Source organism: Quercus suber, unplaced genomic scaffold (genome assembly GCF_002906115.3).
Source record: "Quercus suber isolate HL8 unplaced genomic scaffold, Cork oak 2.0 scaffold_295, whole genome shotgun sequence".
NCBI classification, from domain to species: Eukaryota; Viridiplantae; Streptophyta; class Magnoliopsida; order Fagales; family Fagaceae; genus Quercus; species Quercus suber.
The window spans coordinates 580,453-604,213 of record NW_027069751.1 but is presented as its reverse complement, the minus strand read 5'-3'; the positions used below and the strand labels follow the sequence as shown (position 1 = coordinate 604,213).

Below are 23,761 nucleotides of genomic sequence, written 5' to 3'. Positions count from 1 at the left end.
GATTTTGATTTGTTGATTTATCAATAAAGAGTATGCATAGAATTGTAATGGGAATAGTTTATTGTCCAAAAAAAAATGGGAATAGTTTAATCCAAGCTATTTTGGAAATCAAAAACCACAAAAATAAACCATGAAAATAAAAATGAAAAAACTATCATTATAACTAATTTTGATTTATAAAAAAAGAACAAATTTTTCTTACAAACCCGTTTAAAGGAATCTTCTTCAACTCATTTGTAATGATTTATAGAACTATTCACGTGTAGTGTTTAACAAGCCACTGAACATATATAAATTAAAGAATACAATAAAGTATAAAATTAACTGATCAAAACATTCAAAAAGCATACAAAATTAGGAAATTAAAGAGATTAAAATAAAACAGAAATTAAAGAGATTAAAATAAACAGAGAGGAGACTAACATTGTCATTCGGAATTGAATCCCTACCTCTCTTCTTAACTGTTATGATCTTAGTGTCTATGGTGGGCATTTTTTGAATCCTGGACTGGACTACTCCTACCGTACTATGGCCAATAATTCTGGGGTAGGAGAGTCGAACTGGCTCAATTGAAACTCACCTTAATCCAGCTTGTTGCAAGCTTGGACCCTGGTAGGGATCTTTGTCACGTGCTCACAGCAAGAAATACTGTCACAAAAAAATTATGGCAAGAAAAACATAACACAGTAGGATAGCAAAAATATTCTAACTAAAGTACTTGCTACTAACCAAAGTAAATGTTTAAAATTTTGCAAAAGGAGAATACGATAATGTGAGTATGACGAAAATGAATTAGAACAAGAAAAATAGAGTTAGCGCTTGAACAATCATAATAAAAGAAAAGGGGGTTAGCCTTTGAACTTGGCTCCTTGGCAAATTTAAGTACAAGAAGGGAACCAATCTCCAATGTGGGTAATCTCATTGGGGATCCTCCATAAAAATTACTACTTTGGAAAATAGACCTAAGTGGCTTAATCATAAAAATTTTTATGAAATAAATTTAAATTAGCATTTATTATCCATGTGAAAAAAAAAAAAAAAAAAAACCCAATATAGTTAAGAACACAATAAAAAGTTCACAAAAATTCAGGAAAGTTGTGAGGATGCAGTAATTTTTGTTGTGTTTGGACTCAACAAAATCTTCAACCCATTGATGCCCTTCTTGAAAATAGTACAAAAAGCAATGCTAAAGCAGTTGAGTTGCATATGATGGATGAAGGAATCCCATATTTTCCTTTCCTAAAGAGGCCTTTCACAAATGGCCAAAAGCATAACACCACAAACACACTACACATGACCTCCCCAAGGCCTGATCCATCCACACCTTAAGCTGGTGATTGCAACCCTAGCAAGCCCATATCCAATGCACTCAATTGCACCATCAAAGGAGTTGAGCCTGGCATGAAAATTGGGGACTCATCGAAGGTGAAAGTGCCAGTGTCAACATTGTCACTATCACTTGATGCGAATTGGTCTTTCTTTGTGACTTCAAAGACAGTCTCAGATAATCCCAAGAGCTTGAGTATCGCACTTAACACTCCAAATAACTGTGCACATGCTGAAGTTATTTTGTTAATTCTCAAATGGTTCCACCATGCACAAATTGATAGACCCAATTGAAGAAAAACAAATATATTATACAAGTTGCAAATGACAAATAGAGCAACAAACAAATATGAAGCCGGTTCTTGTACCTGCATGCATAATTTTATTTTATGTATTTTTTAAAATGAATAAAATGGCTTACAAAAAAAAAAAAAAAAAGAAAGAAAGAGAGACTTTTGGCCCACAATATGATGTAAATATATGATAGAACAAAATTCAACTCTAAACTTTTTTGAAGCTATATTTTCCAATTCATTACGTGACGATTTATAATAACATTCATGTATATTATTTAAAAAAGTTATATGATTCATTTGTGTTAGAGATATATATTAGCCCATTAGTAAAGTCCTAAGTTTGATCTTGTGTACAAGTCAAGTTTCCTACTTGTACTACAAATGTACTAACCATAGTTAATGTATGGTTAGTCTAGGATTTAACCTACTATATATACTCATGTTATAATTCATTATAATATATGATCTATTAAAAGGTCATGTAACTAAAACTACATATATATGGTCTCTTTAATTATCAAATCATGGAGTTGGAGTAAGATATTTCCAAACATGTTTCGAGCCAAATATTTTCCAATATAGTAATGCTTATATACCTTGGGCAAGAAGTGTGAGTTGGTGAGGAGGCAATAGGCGGGTAGTGCAAAATAGCACATATTAGGAATGCATGAGTCCCTATGTGAGGATAAATATATACACCAAGTATTGCCTGAGTTGGAGCTTGGCAGTGATGGTGGCAAAGATGGGACAATCTTTGCTAAATAGGATCTCAAGGAGGCCTATGGCCCATCTCTTCCTTTGAATCATTGAAACTGGCGCACCTAGGGAAGAGCATCCTAGGAAGCCTGGTGGGTTTGGCATACAGAAAACAGACTTCCAGCCCCTTGCATAGATCTTCATTCTTATGAGGACATCTTCTGTTGCTGATCCATATCTCCAACCAACCAAGCTTGGGAAAGATTTCCCTAAATCAACTCTTGTTTGGTATGGTGCACAAACCCCAATAATTTTGCAAAAAATCAAAGGACGAAAAAAAAAATCTCTAGGGAGACATTCAATCCTATATGTATCCAATTTTATAATATATTGATGTGTGTAATTATGAGTAATGAACATTATTTTCCCACTCTTATTTATATGGACCTACTAATTTTGATAAATCACTCATAGTTGAACAAGTAAACAAATTTTGAAAATTGAGTGCGCCTATAATATTGTTGAAAAAAAACCAATATACAAATTTAAAATTGGCAAACATTTACCATTCAAAAAAAAAAAAAAAAATTGAGCATCACTTCAAAACAATATTTATATGGATAGAGTGCCACGGACAATAACTCATGTTTGTAAATAAAACTCATTTACCCCAATTTAATTATTATGTTTTATGCTTTATCAATTGCAGTTGGTCATATGTTCCTCTATTTTTTCAAATAATTGAAATTTTATAATTGGTGCAACTAAAGGTGAAATACTCTGCATGCGATAAAGGATTTTCATTGTGTATTATTTATATGCAGCTCATTCTACTGAAAGACCTAAATCTCTCAATTGATTTTCTCTCTTTTCTCTCTATTTTTCACTAAATTTACTAAGATCAGAAACTCTAGATCATATAAAAATTTTATAGCTCTCTCTCTAATGGTGGGAAAAATAAGAAAATATAGTTTCTCTGACCTTATTACCCCATGCTGTATCACGTTCATAGCCATAATTAGCAACTTGGTATGCCACCTCAATGGGACTTGGAATATCGTGAGGATGATTTGGCTTTCCATCCAACCCATATAGAATTTGAAAGGCTGATTTTATGAACTCTATGGAATTTCCAAATTGTTCTTCTAATGCCTTTTCTGACAATGTTCCTAGAAAAATTCAAATATATTGTGTGTATATATCATTTCATAATATTATTAGCTCAATATATAAAATCCTTCATTCATTTATCAATAGGGAAAATAATGAAGACACATTTACATATCGAATATAGAGTTTACCTTTAATTTAAATAGCAATTGCAACAAGATATAGTTTGAAGTCTACAAAGTATGTTACAATTTGGTTAGCATTTACTTCTAGCCTCTTAAATTTTGTATGCATGGCATGTATTTGGTTAGTGTACCACGTTTATATATATATATATATATAGATATACACACATACATATATATAAAAAGAAAATGGTATAGTATCCTAAACTTTGACCAAAAACTATTTCACTTCTTGTTCATAATACCAAAAAATCTGAAGGACCTATAATAGGGTAAATTGAATTTAGTTAATAATATGTTCTTCAAGTCCGTTGAAGCATTAAGCACACCAAAAGAATGTATCCTAAGGGATCTACTACATCACATTTTGTCTTTTGATAATTTGATAGTTACAGTAATGAGGAAGAAAATTTTAACCCTTGACATTTCAAATTTGGGTGTGAGTTGAGTTACAAGGGTCATAGCATTTAGCAGCGAAAATTAGTGAGGAAATATTTTTCGTCACTAAAACTATAGATTTAGCAAGGAAATATGGATTTCGTCGCTAATAATAAAAAAATTATAACATTTAGCGACGAAAAGTAATTTTCGTCACTATTGATGATTTAAAATATGAGCGCCAACGGGGAAAATTGTGGCGGGAACTTAATTAATCTATAGCGACGAAATATTTAAAAGTTGAAATTTTTAGTGACGAAAGATTTTGTCACTGTAGGTGTTGCTATGAATAGTATTAGCAACGAAAATCATTTCTTCACTAAAAGGGAGTATTAGCGATGAAAAACTATTGTTGCTAAAAATATTCACACAAAATAGGTTTTTCATTTCATAATTTTGGCAACGAAATCATAATTCGTCACTAAAATTATGCTATAATGAAGAAATCTGAATTTCATTGCCAAAATCGTAACAAAATCCGGCTAAAAATTGTAACAAAATCCAACTAAAAGTTTGTTATAGTGACGAAATTATATTCGTCGCTAAAGGGTATAGCTTAAATGGGTTAAATTTCAACAAAAAAATTTTCTTTTCCCACATAAAATTTCATTTCTCCCACCCACTCACTTAAAAATTTTTCAGCCCTCCCTCTCTCATTATCACTCACTCCCTAACACAAGCACAAACTCAAATACAAACACAAATACACACATCCCTTTATCTCTCTCTCTACCAAGTCTCTCCTCCCTCTTGGTCTCTTGGTTAGCTTCTACTAGATTTTTAGTCATCAAACTCTTATTCATGGTTTGACTTCTCCTAACATGAATTTAAGCCAAAATCTGCATGACCCACCTTCTAATATCTTTGGGTTTTTATCCTATATTGTTAGGATTACTCTTTTTGTTGTGGGTTTTGTTTTATAAGTAGTTTGTTGTGTTTGTTGGTACATTTAAAATCTTATTGGAGGTTTTTAATTTAATGGAGTGAAATGGATTTTGTTGTTTGGCAACTATGTGAGTTGGGTTTCTTAAGAAATCATTTGGGTTTTGACTTATATGGAAGATTGGGTTAATTTTAGAAAAAGGGTTTCCTTACATTTTGAAATGTCTTTGGCATATGTGGTTGTGATTGTGGTGTTAAATATAAATTTGTGCAAGTAATATCAGCATGTGTCTTTTGCTTACCAAGTGTTTGACAAATTGCCTATATGAGTTATGAAATGGATTTTGTTGTTTGGCAACCATGTGAATTGGGTTTCTTGAGAAATCATTTGGGATTTTGATTTATATGAGAGAGTAGATTAATTTTAGAAAAAAAGGTTTCCTTGCATTTTGAAATGTCTTTGGCATATGTTGTTGTGATTGTGGTGTTAACTAGAAATTTGTGTAGGTAATATGAGCATATGTCTTTTGCTTACCAAGTGTTTGACAAATTGCCTATATAAGTTATGAAATGGATTTTGTTACTTGACAACCATGTGAGTTGGGTTTCTTGAGAAATCATTTGAGTTTTTGATTTATATGGGAGATTGGGTTAATTTTAGAAAAAAGGTTTCCTTTCATTTTGAAATGTCTTTGACATATGTGGTTGTGGTTGTGATTGTGGTGTTAACTATAAATTTGTGCAAGTAATATGAGCATGTGTCTTTTGCTTATCAAGTGTTTGATAAATTGTCTATATGAGTTATGAGATTGAATTTCTTGACTTGTGTTGTGATGATTGTTATATGAGGTTATGGGTTGTAATCCTAGTTGTTTATATGTACTAACACATGTAGCTTTAAGGTTTAATTAAGTCTCAAAGCTTTTGGCATAGGGTTAAAATTATAGTATTTTTCTTTTGTGACTTTATACAGATTTGAGTCAGATGCACTATATGATTTTTAATAAATTATCGAAAAATTATTTTGAACTGAATATTTTATGGTACATACTAGACATATAAGGGCTTCTCCCTATTTAATTTCAAGCTTTTTTGGATAAAACTAAGTGGACCAAAAATATTTTAAAAATGAGCTAACCTGTTGCAAATTTAATCAGAAAGTATGATTAGAATGTTGAGACTATAAGGAATTTACTACAAGCTTTTGTTGTGTGGTCTATCTTGTAAGTTCATATGTACTTTCTTTGACAAGTGTTTTACTTTGACTAATTTTATCATGGTTTGATAATGACATGCTTTGTATTAAGTTGATAAATGCACATTGTTTGTGGTAGGGAAATAAAAGGTTTTGGTTGTGTTAAACCCTATAAGTTTCTTGTATGCTTGCTTGGTTCCCGTTTGGGTAGGGGTATTCATCTTAGGATTGTAAAGTTAGGCTTTAGGGCCTTAGTTTTTGATTGAGTTATATTTGTTAATTACTTTTTTTTTTTCAATACTTGAAGCATTTGGAGGTCTTGGTGGTGTGGAGAGGTGAGTATATCATAATTTGATGGTTTGGGTGCTATGAATCTATTTTAAAACAAATGGATAATGAAGTGTTAACCATGAAAGTTTAAGTGCTTTGAGGTTTTGCTTTTTGCACATAAAGTTTTTGATATATTACCTCAATGAGTTATGAAGTTGGGTTTAATTGTTTGTTGTTGATTATTTAATTTGAAGTTGGACTATGTGATATATATATATATATGTATGTATGTATGTATGTATGTATGTATATAAAGTTTGTGAAATATGAAATTTTGTTTAAATTATTTTGCTCTAGAGGTGAGTATGTGATATTTTGATGGTTTGGGTGCTATAATCTTGTTTTAAAACAAATGGGTAATGAAATGTTAACCATGAAAGTTTAAGTGCCTTGTAGTGTCTCTTCTTTCTCTTGGCCTTTTGGTTTCTTGCAATGGGAAATTCGGCTATCAACCTGCCCTGCAAAACTTTTGCCTTCTCCCAACATGATTCCAAGGTAATTTTTCTTGATTATTTGTCTCTAAGATTTATGAGTTTTGGTTTCTTGATTTGTTGTTGTGGTATTTGTTTATATGAGATAAAGGGCTTCATTCCATTTTTTTTTTATTTATATTCTTTAACATTTAGTTTTAATATGAATAAAGTCTCAAAGCATTTGGGCTAGTTTTAAAACTATAGCAATTTTCTTTTGAGAACCTAAATTTGTCAAGGGGAAATTTGAGTCAGCTGCAATACATGATTTTTAATAAATTATAGAAAAATTCTTTTTTGCTGAACTTTTTATGGTACATACTAAACATATAAGAGCTTATCCGTATTTAATTTCAAGTTAATTAGATAACTTTTCATGGACCAAACGATTTTTACAAAAGGGCTGACTTTTTATGTAGTGAATCTGAAAGTATGACGAGTATGTTGGAATTTTATGGAATTTACTTGAAACCTTTGTTGAGTGGGTTGGCTTGTAAATTCTTGCATTTTCCACAACATGTGTTTTACTTAGCTAATTTTAATAATGGTTTGATTTAATCATTTGCAGTAGCATATTAAAATGCTTTGGTTGTGTTATGGTCCTTTGGATCACTTTTTGTTTGTTTGTTTGTTTGTTTGTGGCAATTCTATTTTAAATTTTGAAATTTGTTGCTTTTGTGTCATTTTGATTGACTTAGATTTGATGGGTCATTGTGATAAAGCTTGACTTTTGCTTTGTATTGATGTTTATGTGGGAATTTAGTTTAAATTCTTGAATTGTGCTAGATCTGATAATTGAGACTATATTTGATTTGTCTTTGTAGTCTATGGTTCTATGCATTAATGCCCAAATTGGGTTTTTGTTGTTTACTATGATTGAATTATAGAGTAAATGATTTAGTTCTAGCAAATATGTGGTAATTGAATTATGCAATGTGAGGTTGACAACCAAATTGGGTTTGAAGTTTGTGTCTTGGATGAACACAAACACACACACACACACACACACACACACACACACACACACAAATAATAGAGATGTTTCTTATAACAAAGTTAATAGTTTTACTTTACGATTTTAATGTAGTTTGTTTTTACATTTGTGTAGATTTCTTATAGGTGGCTTTTAGGGCATTTTCTTTTGGTACTACTTGAAGACATTTGAGGACTTCTTCTTTTACCCCTTAGTATTTTATGTTATTTTATGCTATAAAACATATTGTATTATTGTATGTGTTGGAAACAATTTGTATGGATGGGTTGAATAGAATACTTGTTTTATTTTTATATTTGGAATGTATGGATCATTTTCTTATAAATGTGTAGTTGACATAAGTGTGTTATTCAAGTGTAAGGACTTAATAATGTAATGACAGGTTACATACAAGAAAAAAATGAAAACAGATAAGTAGCTTTAGTGACGAATTTGTCCATCACATTTAGCTACATTTAGTGACAAAATTTTTCATCGATAAATGTAACTGAATTTATAAAAAACACTTTAGCGTTGAAAATTTTTGTCGCTAAATATCGTTGAATTTTTCAGACAATAGTTTTAGCAATGAAAATATTCGTCGCTAAAAGTACCTGAATATTCGTAAAAATAGTTTTAGCGACGAAAATATTTCGTCGCTAAAAATTATCTAATAAATTAAGGTACATGTAGTGACGAAATAGTTTCATCACTGAATAGTATTTTTATCGAGGAAAACATTTAGTGATGAAATAATTTCGTTGTTAAAAGTGTTTTTATTTTAAAACAACTCGGATCTTTAGCAATGAAATTTGTTGAAAGTTTTCTTCGCTAATACTTTTAGTGACAGGGCTACAGCGACAAAATGAATTTCGCCACTAAAGGTACTAGGCGACGAAATAATGGACTTTTAGTGACGAAAATTTTCTTCGCTAAAAATACATTTTGTTGTAGCCAACAATAGAAAGATAATGCGTCCCTATTGTTGGTTTAGACTACAACTAACTAAGTTTGTAACTAAACTTTGTCTATCAATATATACGAAAATGTTATTTCATAACAAATTGTAATAAATTTTATAACATTAACATTACTCATATATATTTGAAAAACGATTTGTACCTTTAGAATCTGCATTATTGAGGGATAAACCATAGATAATTTTGCGTCTATGAAAACAACCAATTCTTGCGTAGCAAGGTCCTTGGATCCCACCCATTCCATGCCCGATTGTCTGCATCTATTAATGCAAACCAAGAGGTTGATACTTGATAGCAAAACATAAACTAAGTTATTTCATTTGCAATTTTTCTATAATTAAATTTGCAATTTATTTATTTGTTTCTTCATGCACTTCTAATGAAGCAAGCATTTGGCTCCCAAATGGGTCATCTTTTGGAACATCATAGAAGATTTGGGGGCACTAAACAAACGCAGTCACTTTCATGTTCAAAACCAAGCATTATACACATTGCATGGAGAACAATTTGTGGATTATTGGCAAACTTGTCGCAGTCCATGTTTAACATATAAGGTGCATTTTTCATTAGCCCAAATACTCTTGTCTACGTTCATATAAAAATAGGTTGTCAATGATTTTCACAATAGGGAGTACCAATACAAATTGATATACCATCATTTACAAAAGAATATAATAAAATTTTTGAAGGGGAAATTTTTATGGTACCTATATTAGGTTATATTTTATTAACTTTTTTTTTATAAGATATTTTATTAACTAAATGAATAGCTATGTTTATTTTATTTTATTTTATTATTATAAGAAAATGACTAGCTATGTTGATCTCGTTTGTAGTGTACTGAATTGGATTGATTCCCATTATAGCAAGTTAAATGCTCATTTGGCAAGGAATTTCTTACCAAGACATTCATGGCACCAGCTTTGTAATGATTTGGAAAATTTGATCGCTTCTCTCTAGATATTTGAATGACCACCCTTATTCTCCAATATAACTTGCAAAAGGTAAAAGCCTAAATTAGGGGTGTGCAAAAAACCGAGAAACCGAAAAAACTAGCCAAAACCAACCGAACTATGTCCAAAATTTCGATTCGGTTTTGGTGTGGTTTGGTTTCAGGTTCAGAAAATAAAAGTCTGAACCGAGCCAAAACCGACCAATATGTATTAAATATAACTATGTACAAAATATTTCAAGGTGAGTACCACTAGTTTAGTGGTAAGACACGCGTGTGACTATACTTGACCCAGGTTTAAACCTTGCTAAAAAAAATTAATTTTTTCTCCCCTTATAACACAAAATTATGTCGTTTTATACATCAACTTAAAACATTTATTAAAAAAAAAAAAATCCTACTCTCTACATTTCACTTCAATAGCCTCAGTGCCTCACGCCCTCACCCTCACCCTCATTCTTTTCATTTCTTCTCTCTGAAGTCCAAATCCTAAGTTTCAAAAAAAGCTAATCCAACCCAACACATGGCTTTGCCGAAAGTCAAATTCGCTCACAATTTTGCTGTCATGGTTAGAGTCCAAGGCCCTATAAGTCTCAATATCCCAAAAACATTAAGAAGAATTGCTTTGTTCTTATAGCTGGTAACTGATAATGATATATATATATATATATATATATATATATATAATATATATATATATATATATATATATATATATATATATTTTAATTTTTAGGACCCCAAGGGCATGAAGATGAGAAAACACGCTTTTCACCAATACTAGTAAGTCAAAAAATTTCCATCACAACCCCACAACTATTTCCCAAGTTTTAGTTTTTAATCATTTATTGATTTTTTTTTCTTTTTGTATATTTGGGTCTTTGTAGTTCTGCAAAACGACCCTATCAGCTTTGGAATTTTTGCTATGAGTTTGTCTTCTATTTTTATCCCAAACCACCCATCTTCTTCTTCTTCTTTTCTTGCTTTTTTTTTCTCACATCCTAAACACTTAAACCCGACCGAGCTAAACCGAAACCGATTGCAATCGTTGGTCCAGTGTTCATCCCTTACAAATTAGTCTCGGTGTTGAATATGTTAAAACTGAAATTCTCGATTCGGTGCAAAAATTGCTCCACCACTCTCGAACCGAACCGATTACACCCCTAGCCTAAATGACTCTTGGAAGAATTTCTATATATACAAACTTCTCTGTTTACATATAGTAGCTTATATTTGTGGCCCAAGCCCAAAATAATAAACTTGTAGAGTATGGTGAAAGAGCTAGGTTAGATATGGGATTAACAACAACGAATCACAACTTTCAAGCACAAGCTAGCATGGAACTACACGTAAAGAGTGAATATCGAAAAGCTATATTATTGATTATCTGATGAACAAAGATCTTAGGGTTACAGTCCAGTTCTCTCATCTTCTATTTTCTTTTTTCTCCCCCTTTTTCGTTAGGAGCCTTCTTCCTTTATATAACCCCCTTCTCTTCATCTTCATCGTCCACTTGTTCCTTATCCATGAGTTTACTTGAGTACGTGTCACGTCAAGCATCTTCTTTTAGCTCTGTGTGAGTGGCGGTAGGTTAGGATGCACTGTTCAGGGATCTTCTCTACATAAATGCGGCCAGAAAAGTTGCTGCAGAGTATTAAATACGGTGGTAGCAGCTTTCCCTTTAGATATTTCTCCATCCTTATTGTTTCCCAGCATACTCAGAGCTTATCTTGATCAGGTGGAGTCCTCGAAAGGTCATTTTGGCCTTTTACACACTTAATTGATTTATAATATTTGCGTCAGAGGATTACAACCTCTTCGGACAGGAGATATCCTCTTCGGATTATAATAATTCTTCCTTTTGAGGGTCCCACTTCCAAATGGGCCTTGGCCTTACCATCTCCTTCTTCTCGGTCGCAAAATATCTCTCATATGGGCTCTCGGCCCATTATGTTGGACTGGGCCCTTTTCCCCCCACATCTTGCATATCTCTCTCAAAAGAAGAACAAAAAAACAAAAAACAAAAAACAAAAAGCTTATATCTTGCATATGCAGCACACACCACACATATGTAACATTTTTACTTCTCTTATTTTTATTATTATTTTTTTTTAAGAAACAACCACACACACAAGGGAGAGGGAAATGAGTTTTAACACAAACACAAAGACACACCACAACTTCACATAGAAGCCATAATAACTTTTAAGAAAGGACGTGTCAAGTTATACAACACATAACACACTCTCTTAAGCAATGTGGGATAATTACCATTTTTTTTTTTTTTTTTTTTTAGAAACAAGCACACACACATACACACAAGGGAGAGAAAAAGTAGTTCTAACACAAAGGCGTAACATTTTTACTTAATAAGTAATAAAATGTATACATTTATAGAATTACATATATAGGAAGCATACCACCCACATAACATTTTTACCTAATGAGTAATAAATTGTATACATTTATAGTATTTTACAGAAGGGCATCCACACGCATGCAAACATTTTTATTTACACTTTGTTTGTTTAGGCAAAAATGTTTTCTATAAAATAAGTCCATTTTCAAAAAGTATTTTCCATAAAATTATCTCATTTTCCTACGATTGGTAATAATCTTAAGGGAGTTGAAAAATAATCTTCTAACTTCCCTTATTTAGCATGCTTTGAGATAAAGTTGTTTTTCAAAAACATTTAATGGAAAACAATTTCTAAAAATAAGCCATACATTTTTCGTTAACTAATGATAGTTTTTCTTTGACTCATTTTTTCTGATATTACTAAATATTGGAAAACATAGAAAACTATTTTTAGACAAGGTTTTCTATCGAAATAAATGGAGCGCTATAGTAATAAGTAATAGAAGTACACATTTATTTACATTACTTTTTTACTTACCAATAACTACTCAATTTACAACTCTAGCATTTTCATTATAATATTATTACACAAAGCATAATAAATTTGAATTGAGTCTTTTTATATGTTTTAAGTTTAGTTGCAAGTTTACGATGAAGCATAATTGGCACAAAATTTATAATATATATAAAACTGAAGATGTTTTACTTTTGGTTAAACTCACAATATTTTGCTATAGAGGCCTCACAATTTTACACATCAATATTGTAAATTATATTTTTGTCTAAAATGCAAATTACACCAAATGAAATTCATTCTAGTCTTCTAACTTTACTTTCGTTCATTTGAGTTTTCTAAATTTTAAATTTATTCAATTTAGGCTTTTTATCCAATTCCATTAAAAAAATTGATGTTAAGTAAGGAACTAACTAATGAAAAAAAAATTTTGAAAAAATATTATCACAAAATATATCTATAAAATATTTTTATTAATTTTATAGATTTTTTTCATGTGAGAAAAAAAAATTTTTTGAAAAAATATTATCACAAAATATATCTATAAAATATTTTTATTAATTTTATAGATTTTTTTCATGTGAGAAAAAAAAATATAATGGAAAATTTTTAACGAAATTGGATGGAAGACTTGAATTGGATAAACTTAAAATTTAGAGAACTCAATTGAATGAAAGTAAAGTTAAAGGACTAAAATAAATATTAGTTAAACTTTAGAGGGTGCAATTTACGTTTTAAGCTATATTTTTTTGTTGAATTTAAATTTTATTCTATATTTAAACACTCAATTAGAATCTTTAAATATCATTTTATTTCTTTAAATACTAGATTAAATATTTCCATAATCAAACACAACCGTTAAAAAACCTATTAATAGCTACCATAATTATAAATTTAATAGTTACATAAGAAAATAAAGTAATAATAAATACCTATTAATGGCTATCATAATTATTGAAAATCACATTTAATATTTCATATACAAATACAATCATAATAAATACTTATTAATGTCTACTATAATTATCAAAATTAATACATACAGGTATAAAATAAAATATTCTAAAAAAAAGGGTATAAATTAAAAGAAAAAGAAAATTATTTTTTGAGATAAAATCATATTTTAAACTTTCATACACAGTTTCCTGGCTTAGTACTTTTAATAAAATAAACATATTTTGTCCTAAAAAATACATATATTAATGTAAATAAAATCAAATCTTAAGGTTTACTTGTGAGAAATTAAGTGAGATAAAATCCAACCCTTATTAAAGTATAATTGGAAGGACGCTTTGCATATAATTGTAATAGTGTATTTAAAATTTGAAGACAATCGGTATTATACAATAAGACAATTAAAACGAACTTTAGCATAAAATTGGAATACAATTAGAATAAAGAGACAATCTTCTTTTAAAAAAATTAAAAAAAAAATTAGAGTTTAATTTGGATAATTAACTGAAATTCCTCTCAATTTTTTCCTTTTCATATTATATAAAGATTAATTTTAAAAATAAAAACTCAGCCCTGCCATGACATAAATGTGAAATTCTGGATTATGGAGTTTATACTATAGTACATAGCTCTAGTTTAAATCCCATGATTAATCTTGTCAAAAAAAAAAAAAAAAAAAATCCCATGATTAATTGGGCAAGGATAATGGGTTTTACATGAGGATATACATTGGTCCGATTTTGCATGAAGATTAATTGACTCTGTAAATTTCAAAACTTTAATAACTTTTTATTTTTTATTTTTTTAAGCTGTAGCATTTTTTGACCTCTTCCACAATCTCAAACCTCCTATCCGGCCAATATTAAAAATAAAAAGAAAGAGTTAAAAGAGAATGTCATTTTCTTTATTTAAAAATAATGTCCTAACATTTTGAATAACTTTTGAATACTCTCTTAAAACTCTATGGGGGTGTATTCTCAACCAAAAAAAAAAAAAAAAAACTTTACGGGGGTGAGTATCAAATGCATGCATGCTTCCAAATCAACATTTGTAAATGAAATAGAACTTTGGTACAGCTTGCTAGCAAAAAAGGGAAAAGAAAAAAAAGAGTCATTGATAGGGCAGAATAGATAGTTATTGACTTAATGCAAGGCCACGATTTTTTTTAGAAGAATTGCAAGGCCAGGCTTTTTATTTTTTATTTTACTTTTATAAAAAAAAATTGCAAGGCAACGCTTTAAAACATAATAATAGAACTTTTATAATGATTCTTCTTATGAAATGGAATTATCCATTCATTTAAAAAATATTTAAAACTGATAGAGCTTCATAGTTATTGATATTTCACTCCACCCAAAGGACAATTAAATGGTCCCTGTTCTGCAATTCAGATGAGTATAAGCATTAAGTTTTCATTGAAAAAAACTAAGCATTTAATTGAAACTAAATAAAATGGTCTACCTTGATTATAGTTGGATGGTTCCTACACTCGATGTTCTTGAATGGCACATACTCCGAAGAATTATCATATGGTACGGAGTTTTGAGCAACATATTCAAATTTTCCTTCTAGCTTGTGATACTCATCCTAAGAAGAGAATAGAGGCAAACTTTTAGTATGTTCAGGCATATAACATTTCATTCGGTAGTTCCGGTTTTATATTTTAATTTAATTTGAAATTTAAAATTTTAATTTAATTTAAAATTTAAAATTAAGTGAAATCTCTACATCTAATTTAGACCACATAATTCTCAACAAAAAAAAAAAATAGACCATATAATAAATGAATTATTGTTTAACATTTGAAATAGAGGGATTCTTTTTCAACAATAATTTTTTGGACTTAGTTAGTGAGCTGGATTTGTTGCAATAATGACATATGACCAAAACTAAATATGTGTTATAATCTTAATAGTTCTACAGTAATATTCAAGTTCTGGGCCAATTTCTTCCCTACGTACCCTTCTCTTATCTCTACATTCAAAATTTAAGTTTCAGTCTTTTTTTTTTTTTTTTTTTTTTTTTTAAGAAGTGGTACTATTTCCAAGCATAATCTGGCTCAATTACCTTCATCTTTTTCCATTCCATTTGGAATCCTGGAGAATGGTCACCGGGCAATATGGAGTCACAGGAACATAAGTATCTGAAGGGAGCTCTAACTTGAATATTGTATTTCTTACAAAATAGTACCCAAAGATTAGCAAATTTAGAGGCTTCAATGAGAGAGTAGAGTGTGAGAGGGGAACACCCATCATCAGATACATAGCAAGCAAGTTTGTTAGCTGGAAAATCAACTGCCAACAAAGAGAGCACGGTGTTCACTGTGATGATAGTTGGTTCTAGCACCGGGTCTGCTGTTGTCACAAACATGTCCACCGGAGGAAGAAGCTCTGGTACCGTATTCATAAAATTCTCTACTTGATGTTATGAACATTAAACATGTTGCATACGTTATTTTATTTATTATTTTTTTTTTCATTTTGGTATATAAAAGCTACGTAAAATTGAAAATTATTGGGGAGTCATAAAAAAGGATGGGTAATGTGGTGAATCACACAAAAAGAAAAAGAAGAAGAAGAAGAAGAAAAAAAGATGTGAAATTAGACATACCATTGCAAAAGGCGATCGGGGTATGTTTTTAGTCCACAGGAGTCCATTTGGTGATGACATTAAGAACCCAATGGAGAGTGAAATACAACTCGCATAAGAAGGCAAGGAGCCAAGTGAAACCATGGTCTTTGAAAGAGAGGAGACGATAATTAAACAAGGAGTGAAAGAAGGAGTAAGGTGATAATGGTTTCGAAGGATCTTTGTACTGTGTGTTTTTGCTCGATTCTTTCACATAAAGGAGGGGAGGATGAATTGGTCATTGGAAAGGAAATGGGAACAGAGGAGTGGTTTCTGACTTTTGTTGGTCGGTTTGGGTTATTGATAAGTGGATTGGTCGTATATATTAGCCTAGATGTGGCACGCGATTTAACATGAAAGTAAGAAATATTAAATGGAGACAGCAAATGACATTAATGTAATCACAACCTATCACATTAATAACTTATTATGATTAATGTATAATAAAAATAGTGTTAATGATGAATTTAGATAAAAAGTGATATTAATGTAATCACAACTGATCATATTAACAACAACAACAACAACAACAACAACAACAATAATAATAATAAGTTTGAAAAAAAAATTACTCTGTATCCCTAACATTACTCTGAAGGTAATATATATACTTGGAGTTGTGAAAGTCAAATAGTTAAATTTGAATTTGTAATTTTATTGTTCTTTTAACTTTTAAGTAATTGGGAGATTATTAAGCAAACTAAGAGGGTTGAAAAAAATTGGGAGTATTGGTTTGTGGAAGAGAGATAGAGATAGGACAAACCACTAAACTCATAGTAGAAAATTTTGTGTGCACATTCTATGGAGCAGGCCTCTCAAAAACTTATGGCCCCATATTTTTGAAGTGATAAGGTTGAATTAGGAAAAAAGAGTGAATTGTGCAATAAGTGACCCTTGCAAATGTGAAAAGCGAGTATTAAGGAGTCGTTTGGTAGGGTATTTTGAGTAACAGTTTTCAGTATTTAAACAACATTACACGTATTTTCACATTTTTTCACTTACACGTATTTTCAAAAAATACAAATAATGTTACTAGAATAACATTACCAAACGACCTCTAAATATTAAGAAGATGTTGACAACCTAGGTTTATTTCCTCTTCTTCTTCCTTTTAATATAATTTCTTATTCATAAAAAAAAGGTTTATTAGTGTTACATCATATATTTCTTTTTAAATAAAGAAATCAAATTCTACACAATATCAAATATTAGCTCTTTGGGGTGGTGGGTGTGGGGGGGAATCTGTTAAACATAATTAATTGATGTGGTAGGTTGTACTTGTACATAATAAAAGTTTTCAATATAATTAATTATTATAAAAATGATGTTGCACTAATCACAATCTATCACATTAATAATCTACAAAATAGTTATGAAGGTGACCTAAATAGATTTTGCGAAATCATTAATAAGAAGAAAAGAGGCTAGCAGCCACACTGTAATCAGATTAATACAATTATTTAATATTTAATATAAAAAATCAACATTATGCGCATGGAATATGATTGTCGCATATTGTTAGTTAGTATATATGATAGCTAGTGTATTCCAATATCTGTTATGACTTATGAGGTGTGGAGTGGGGTTCTCTTGATGTTGCTGTCAATCTCTCTCCGCTTGTTGTCTTCTTTCTTTCATCAATCTCTTTCCTAGTTCCAAATCCCCTTTGGTTACTCAAATTGTTTGTGCCTAAATTTTTCATAGTTTTGTCTGATTGCTATCATTTTCTTAAACTTGCTGCATTTTTTTTTTTTTTTTTAAATAAATATATATGATTTGTCCATAACGTGTCTGTTATATGCGGGTTAGAAATTCTTTATTTTATTTTATTACCATGGAGCAACATGTCAACAATCTATTAAAACAACTCTAGCATTTTTCGGTGAGCGTATGATAAAGTTACACTGCAACGTTGAACAAAATATGACAAAATTAGTTTTAATGAGAACTAAAAAGAAATGAGGGTCTGCAACATGTCTGCAATTCCTTAAACTTGTCAACATTTTTTGAGAGTAAAATGAGCAGTGAGCATGGTAATATGGACACATTTCTTAACAACCAATACTAGATACATATAGTCTTGGGAGAAATAAAATGAAACTGGTCCTAAAAATTAGCACCAAAAACTACTTTTTGAACAACAATTAACTACATAAACTAGTTGGCTAAGTTAACTGATGGCAGATAGCATATTTGTTGTTCATGATAGCACAGAAAACAGATGTGGTACAGATCAAGCAAAACGGCAAATTAGTGTACGTAGGGTACTTTTTCTTTTTTTGCTTTTGGGGGGGGGGTGGTTTAAGGGAGTCTCGGGTTCTATCTCCCGGTGAGAACTTTAAGATAGATTTCTAACCAGTTAAAAAAAGAAATTACTAGTCAGATCACAGTACATATGATTAAAACACTAAAATCCTTTATTTTGCTATGCATAAAGAACAAAGTTTCATTGTAATCCTTCCGCGGGTTGTTTAGAAACCACTTTGTTTGTGAAAATAGGAAATAAAATTAATCCAATTCAGAGGAATGGATTGAAACTTTGAGGGGAAACAACCTAAGATCACATATTTTCAATGATATCAACTTCGTACAGCTTTTGATTTTCTAAATTTCAGTTTGAAATTACCGTAGTAACATCATACTTTCATGACCAAAGCCTAAACTCATATGAGAAAATAAAATAATTTCATGATCAAAGTCTCAATCCATTGTAGTCCTTTTGCACAAGTGCACAAAAAATAATGCCAAAGCAGCTGACTTCCATATGGTGGATAAGGGAATTCCATGTCTTCCTTTCTCAACTAAACCCTTCAAAAATGGCCAGAAACATATCACCAAATACACACTGCAGAAGACCTCCCCTAGCCCTGACCCATGCCCATCACGAGGTGGTGGTTGCCACTTTAACAAAGTCACAACCAACGCAGTTAGGTGCACCAGCAAAATGGTTGTACCTGGGAGGAAATTGGGGACCCATCGAAGGTGAACCTTCCAGCTTCAACATCATTGGCATCATCATTAGATTGGTCTTTTTGTGTTACTTCAAAGATTGTTTCGGATATTCCTAAGAGCTTGAGTATGATACTTAGAAATCCGAATAACCATGCATTCACTGTGTTTATTCTTGACATTCTTTGATTATTCCACCAAGCTTGAATTGACTCACCGGCTCTTAGATACTCGGATAAAGTGGATATGTTGTAAATGACGAAGATTGTAACTAGTATATAATGTTGGTTCTCGAACCTGAATATTGTAAGATTGGAAAAAACAGTTTAAAAAAAAATCTATAATGTAGATTTTGAATATATTAGGGATAAATATAGAAGAAATATTGATGACGTGCTCAAGAATGAAACAACGCAAGCTATCACCTGACATGGAGGTAAGTATTAGGGTTGCATATATGATGACTTATTAGTTCATTTGTTAAGCTTAAATGATTTGCATTTATATAACGCTAGAAAATCAAGATTTTATATTGCTTTGTATAAGCTAGTTATCATTTGTTACAGATTAACACCACATATTATTTTCATCGGAAAAAGAAAAAAGAAAAAAAGATCATGCAAGAAATATCAAAAAAAGATATGACCACAATCATGCAAGAAACTCAAATTAGTGAGTTATCAAAACATGCATATATACTTGAGTAAATCAATGAAATTGGAGGGTTGAGGTTTGCCCTCACCTTGGGCAAGAAGTGAGAGTTGGTAATGATACAATACGCTGGCAGAGCAGCATAGCATAGCTCAAAAACAGGGCGCATGCCCCACGTGAGGATCCAAAGATAGGCTAGGCATTGCCTAAATTGAAGCATTCCAAAGAGTGTGGCAAGCAAGGGACAACTTTTGCTGAAAAGAATTTCAAGCAGGCCTGTGGTCCACCGCTTCATTTGTGTCGCTGCAGCAGGTCCACCTGAAGGTGCGCACCCTAAAAAGGCTGGTGGATCCGGTGTACAGAATATGGATCTCCAGCCTCTTTTATGGATCATTAGTCCTGTGTGGATATCCTCTGTTGTCGATCCATATCTCCAGCCCACCTGATTCAGGGCCGGTAGCCACAGTCATCAGAGTTGGACAAAAAGAAAATAATAAAAACTTACTAAACAAAATAACAAGGAAAGAAACATCATTCAATTTGAAAATGAAGTTATGGATTGACTTATCTATATATATAATAATCGGTGAAGCAGAGAAAAAATCAAATAGAATTCCAAATTAGAGTTTCAATTTTGTGCCATGTGTCATTCCAATTGTTTAATTAGAATCTGAAATCAGAGTCCAATTTTACTATACACGTGTACAAAGAAAATAATCAGAAGAATATAATATGATTTGGAGTTATTTTCGAGAGAACCAACATAGATAGGAAACATTCCATAACAGTTTATCCTTAAATAATAATGTCATTTCAATCTAGACTTTAAAATAATGTTAGGAAGTTAAAACTCAATTCATGAGGGAAAACATAGGTACATGATTGAATTTTTCAACATGTGTGACATATAAAGTTGAATACAAACCAGTTTAGAAGATATATTCTTATCTTTGTCATTGATATTATTGTATTTAAAATATAAATGTGCATCTTCCTAAGTTCCTCTATATATCCAGTGAAATGTACTTGCTACTTAGAGCTTTTTTAATTTGAAAGAATATAATCATTAAAATTGATCCATGCAATAGGCCAACTTTCAAAGTTTTGTAAAGTATGGTTGAGGTACCAAATTACGTTCCCCAATTTGAAATTTGCATATTTTTGGTTGATTAAGTTTAGGGACCCAAAATTTTTGTTATAGTAATTGAATGTTTGGAAAAAAAAAAAAAAAAAAAAATCGAATCTAACATTGCATTTTTTGGTTACTAACCGTTGTACCCCAACTTGTTCCATACTCGTAAGAAGAACTAGAGACTTGGTTTGCTGCATGAATAGAATTTCGAAGATTGGCCACTGTATTTGTCTTCCCTTTCAAAACTTTAGTAGCTGAATTGATCAGCTCAGTTGAACTCCCAAAATTTAAGAGAATAGATTCAATCAATTTTTCTGACAAAGGGGAAAGAGAAAAAGGAAATATTAGTCAAGGAAAACCCCCATTAATGAAGTGCATGTCTCTTGGACCCAATGGTTCATGTATTGTCACTTGCCACAAAAAATTTAGTTGCTTATGAAAGTTTTTGGAATAACATTTTTATAGGTTAAAATCAAAAATTAAATTTCTTACCATTTACTGGATCTACATTATTTGGGGATAGACTATAGATAACTTTCCTTCTATGAAAGCATCCTGTTCCACCATATAAAGGTCCTTGAAGTCCTGCTATTCCACGCCCCAAATACTACGCATATAAGAAAAAATAGTTAATTACTTGACCAATCATTGAATCACTTCTTTGTTAGCATATTTTCTTTAGTCATACAACATATTTATGAAATTTCATGTTGTTTATAGATGGAAACAAAAAGAAAAGTCTTAATTTGTAAGATAAAGGTTCGATTTGACGCACCTCATAACAAATCACGAACTGATTGGCATATGGATCATCCTTTAATCCATCATAGAACACTTGTGGAAATTGAGCATATGCGATTTCTTTTTCACTATTGGGACTCAATAACAAGCACATTGCATGAAGAGCAACTTTAGGATTGTTGACAAACATATCACAGTCTACGTTCAGCATGTAAGGAGCATTTGTCATCAAACCGGAGACCCTGGCCTATATATGGTACAAACGGTTTAAAAAGAAAGTGGTGATGATCAATTAGAATACATTGATAAGGAGTTTTAGGATGTTTTATATAAAAGCTAAAATTTCTATGAATTTTATTTTCCACAAAAAATATCTTACTAGAACATTCAAGGCTCCTGCTTTATAATGATGTGGATGCTTTGGCTGCTTCTCCCTTGATATATAGATCAAGTGTGGCAATCCATCCTGAAGACCTGTCTTGTTCTCCCATATTACCTACAGTAAGATTATATAAATGAGCATTTATATATAGTTTGGAAAAGGGCAAAACTTAGGTCTCCTAAGGTAGAAAGGCTAGCTTAGGATAAAAGTAGAAAACTAAGCCCTGTTTGGTAATGGCTTTTAAACAACAGTTTTCAATATTTAAATAACAATAACACTTTTGACATGTATTTTTATAACACTCAAACACGTATTTCTATAATACTAAAAACTGAACAACAATATTTAAACACTGCTATCGAACGGACCCTAAATTCCCACAAATCATAGAAATAGCAGGTCACTAGTCACGAGTCAGCTGCACTTAATTAGAAATCATTGGTCAACTATTAAAGCTAAAAGGTTATCCCAAACAATGAGTATAATGGACCATAAATTTAATAAATTTTTTTACAACAATCGACTGCAATAAGTTGTACTTGATACATAGTAAAACTGTTAGCAATTAAATGATTAAAAATAATGTTGTTCTAATTATAATGTGAAAAAACAGTTAAATGAATGTGACATAGACAGATTTTGTGAAATGATTAAAAAGAAGAAAAGAGGCCAGCAGCCACTCTATAATTGAACCTTTTTTTTTTTTTTTTTTTGGAATCACCTTGATAATAACTGGATGGTTTTTGCGTTCTACATTAGAGAATTCTGCAAAGTCCCCACTAATGTAACTCATTTATGTACGAAAGCATTCAACAAACTAATGATAAGGTTAGTGGCAGTTCTAGAATTTTTTTTAAGGATGGTCATGTAAAAATTTAAATTAAATTTAATTTTTAATAAAAATAAAACAAGAATATATTAATATCGCAAAAAAAAAAAAAAAAAACTCGAGCAAATACATAAAGTTTTAAATCTCTTTTCACAAGTTTTCATATTTTGAAATTGTTGTGTGATATGATAGGTTCATTATCCATGTATACAACAAGCAATCATTAAGTTACTGATCTTCCACTCAATTACCAACATATTTTCTAATAAGTAACAATATTAACCAAATGCATTATCTTTTCAAAAAAATGTCACAAAAATCCAATAAATTCAGTTAATGACTAAATCAAGCACTAACAGATTAGCTAATCGAAAAGTGTGCATTTTTTATTAAAAAAATAGCAATTTTAAAATATGCCATTTGAAAACAAAATTTTAAAAAATCACAATTGAACGTTTGATTTGGGCTTTTGGGCTAATTTGTTTGTTTGAGAAATTTTTAAGAAGTGCTACATTCACAACATTTTTGCAAATTTTTTATAACAAAGCCTATATAGGTAGTAAGATTTTACTGGTTCTAATTTGAACCTACTATTGAAATTAATTTTTTTGTCTACCAGAAACAACCTATTATTAATGATTTGTTTCCAAAATATTGTGAAAACAACATTTCTCACAATTTTTGGTTCAATATTCAATGGACCAAAATTTTGGAGAGGTTGAATTTATTTTTAATGAGCTCAAATTGTTATATAGAGTGTTTAAGTTTTTTTTTTTTTTTTTTTTTTTC

At 30.8% G+C, this 23,761-nt stretch overlaps 1 protein-coding gene, 1 long non-coding RNA gene and 1 pseudogene across 2 annotated transcripts; 1 reads left to right on the top strand and 2 right to left on the bottom strand.

The window, feature by feature from the left end:
- Positions 1-1,142: 1,142 nt before the first annotated feature.
- LOC112005242 (cellulose synthase-like protein H1) lies at positions 1,143-16,530 on the bottom strand (annotated as a pseudogene).
- LOC136071229 (uncharacterized) lies at positions 6,761-8,198 on the top strand. Its single transcript, XR_010632525.1, has 2 exons — positions 6,761-6,953; positions 8,037-8,198. It is a non-coding gene; the product is annotated as an uncharacterized LOC136071229 (long non-coding RNA).
- A 2,190-nt stretch (positions 16,531-18,720) lies between the features above and the next one.
- Positions 18,721-22,936, bottom strand: LOC112005263 (cellulose synthase-like protein H1). Its single transcript, XM_065782263.1, is given in 9 exon segments — positions 18,721-19,254; positions 19,257-19,510; positions 19,512-19,534; positions 19,980-20,330; positions 21,159-21,334; positions 21,513-21,627; positions 21,796-22,008; positions 22,141-22,257; positions 22,865-22,936. Coding segments are annotated over 9 exon segments (1,587 nt in total). The 3' UTR covers positions 18,721-18,988.
- Positions 22,937-23,761: the final 825 nt, after the last annotated feature.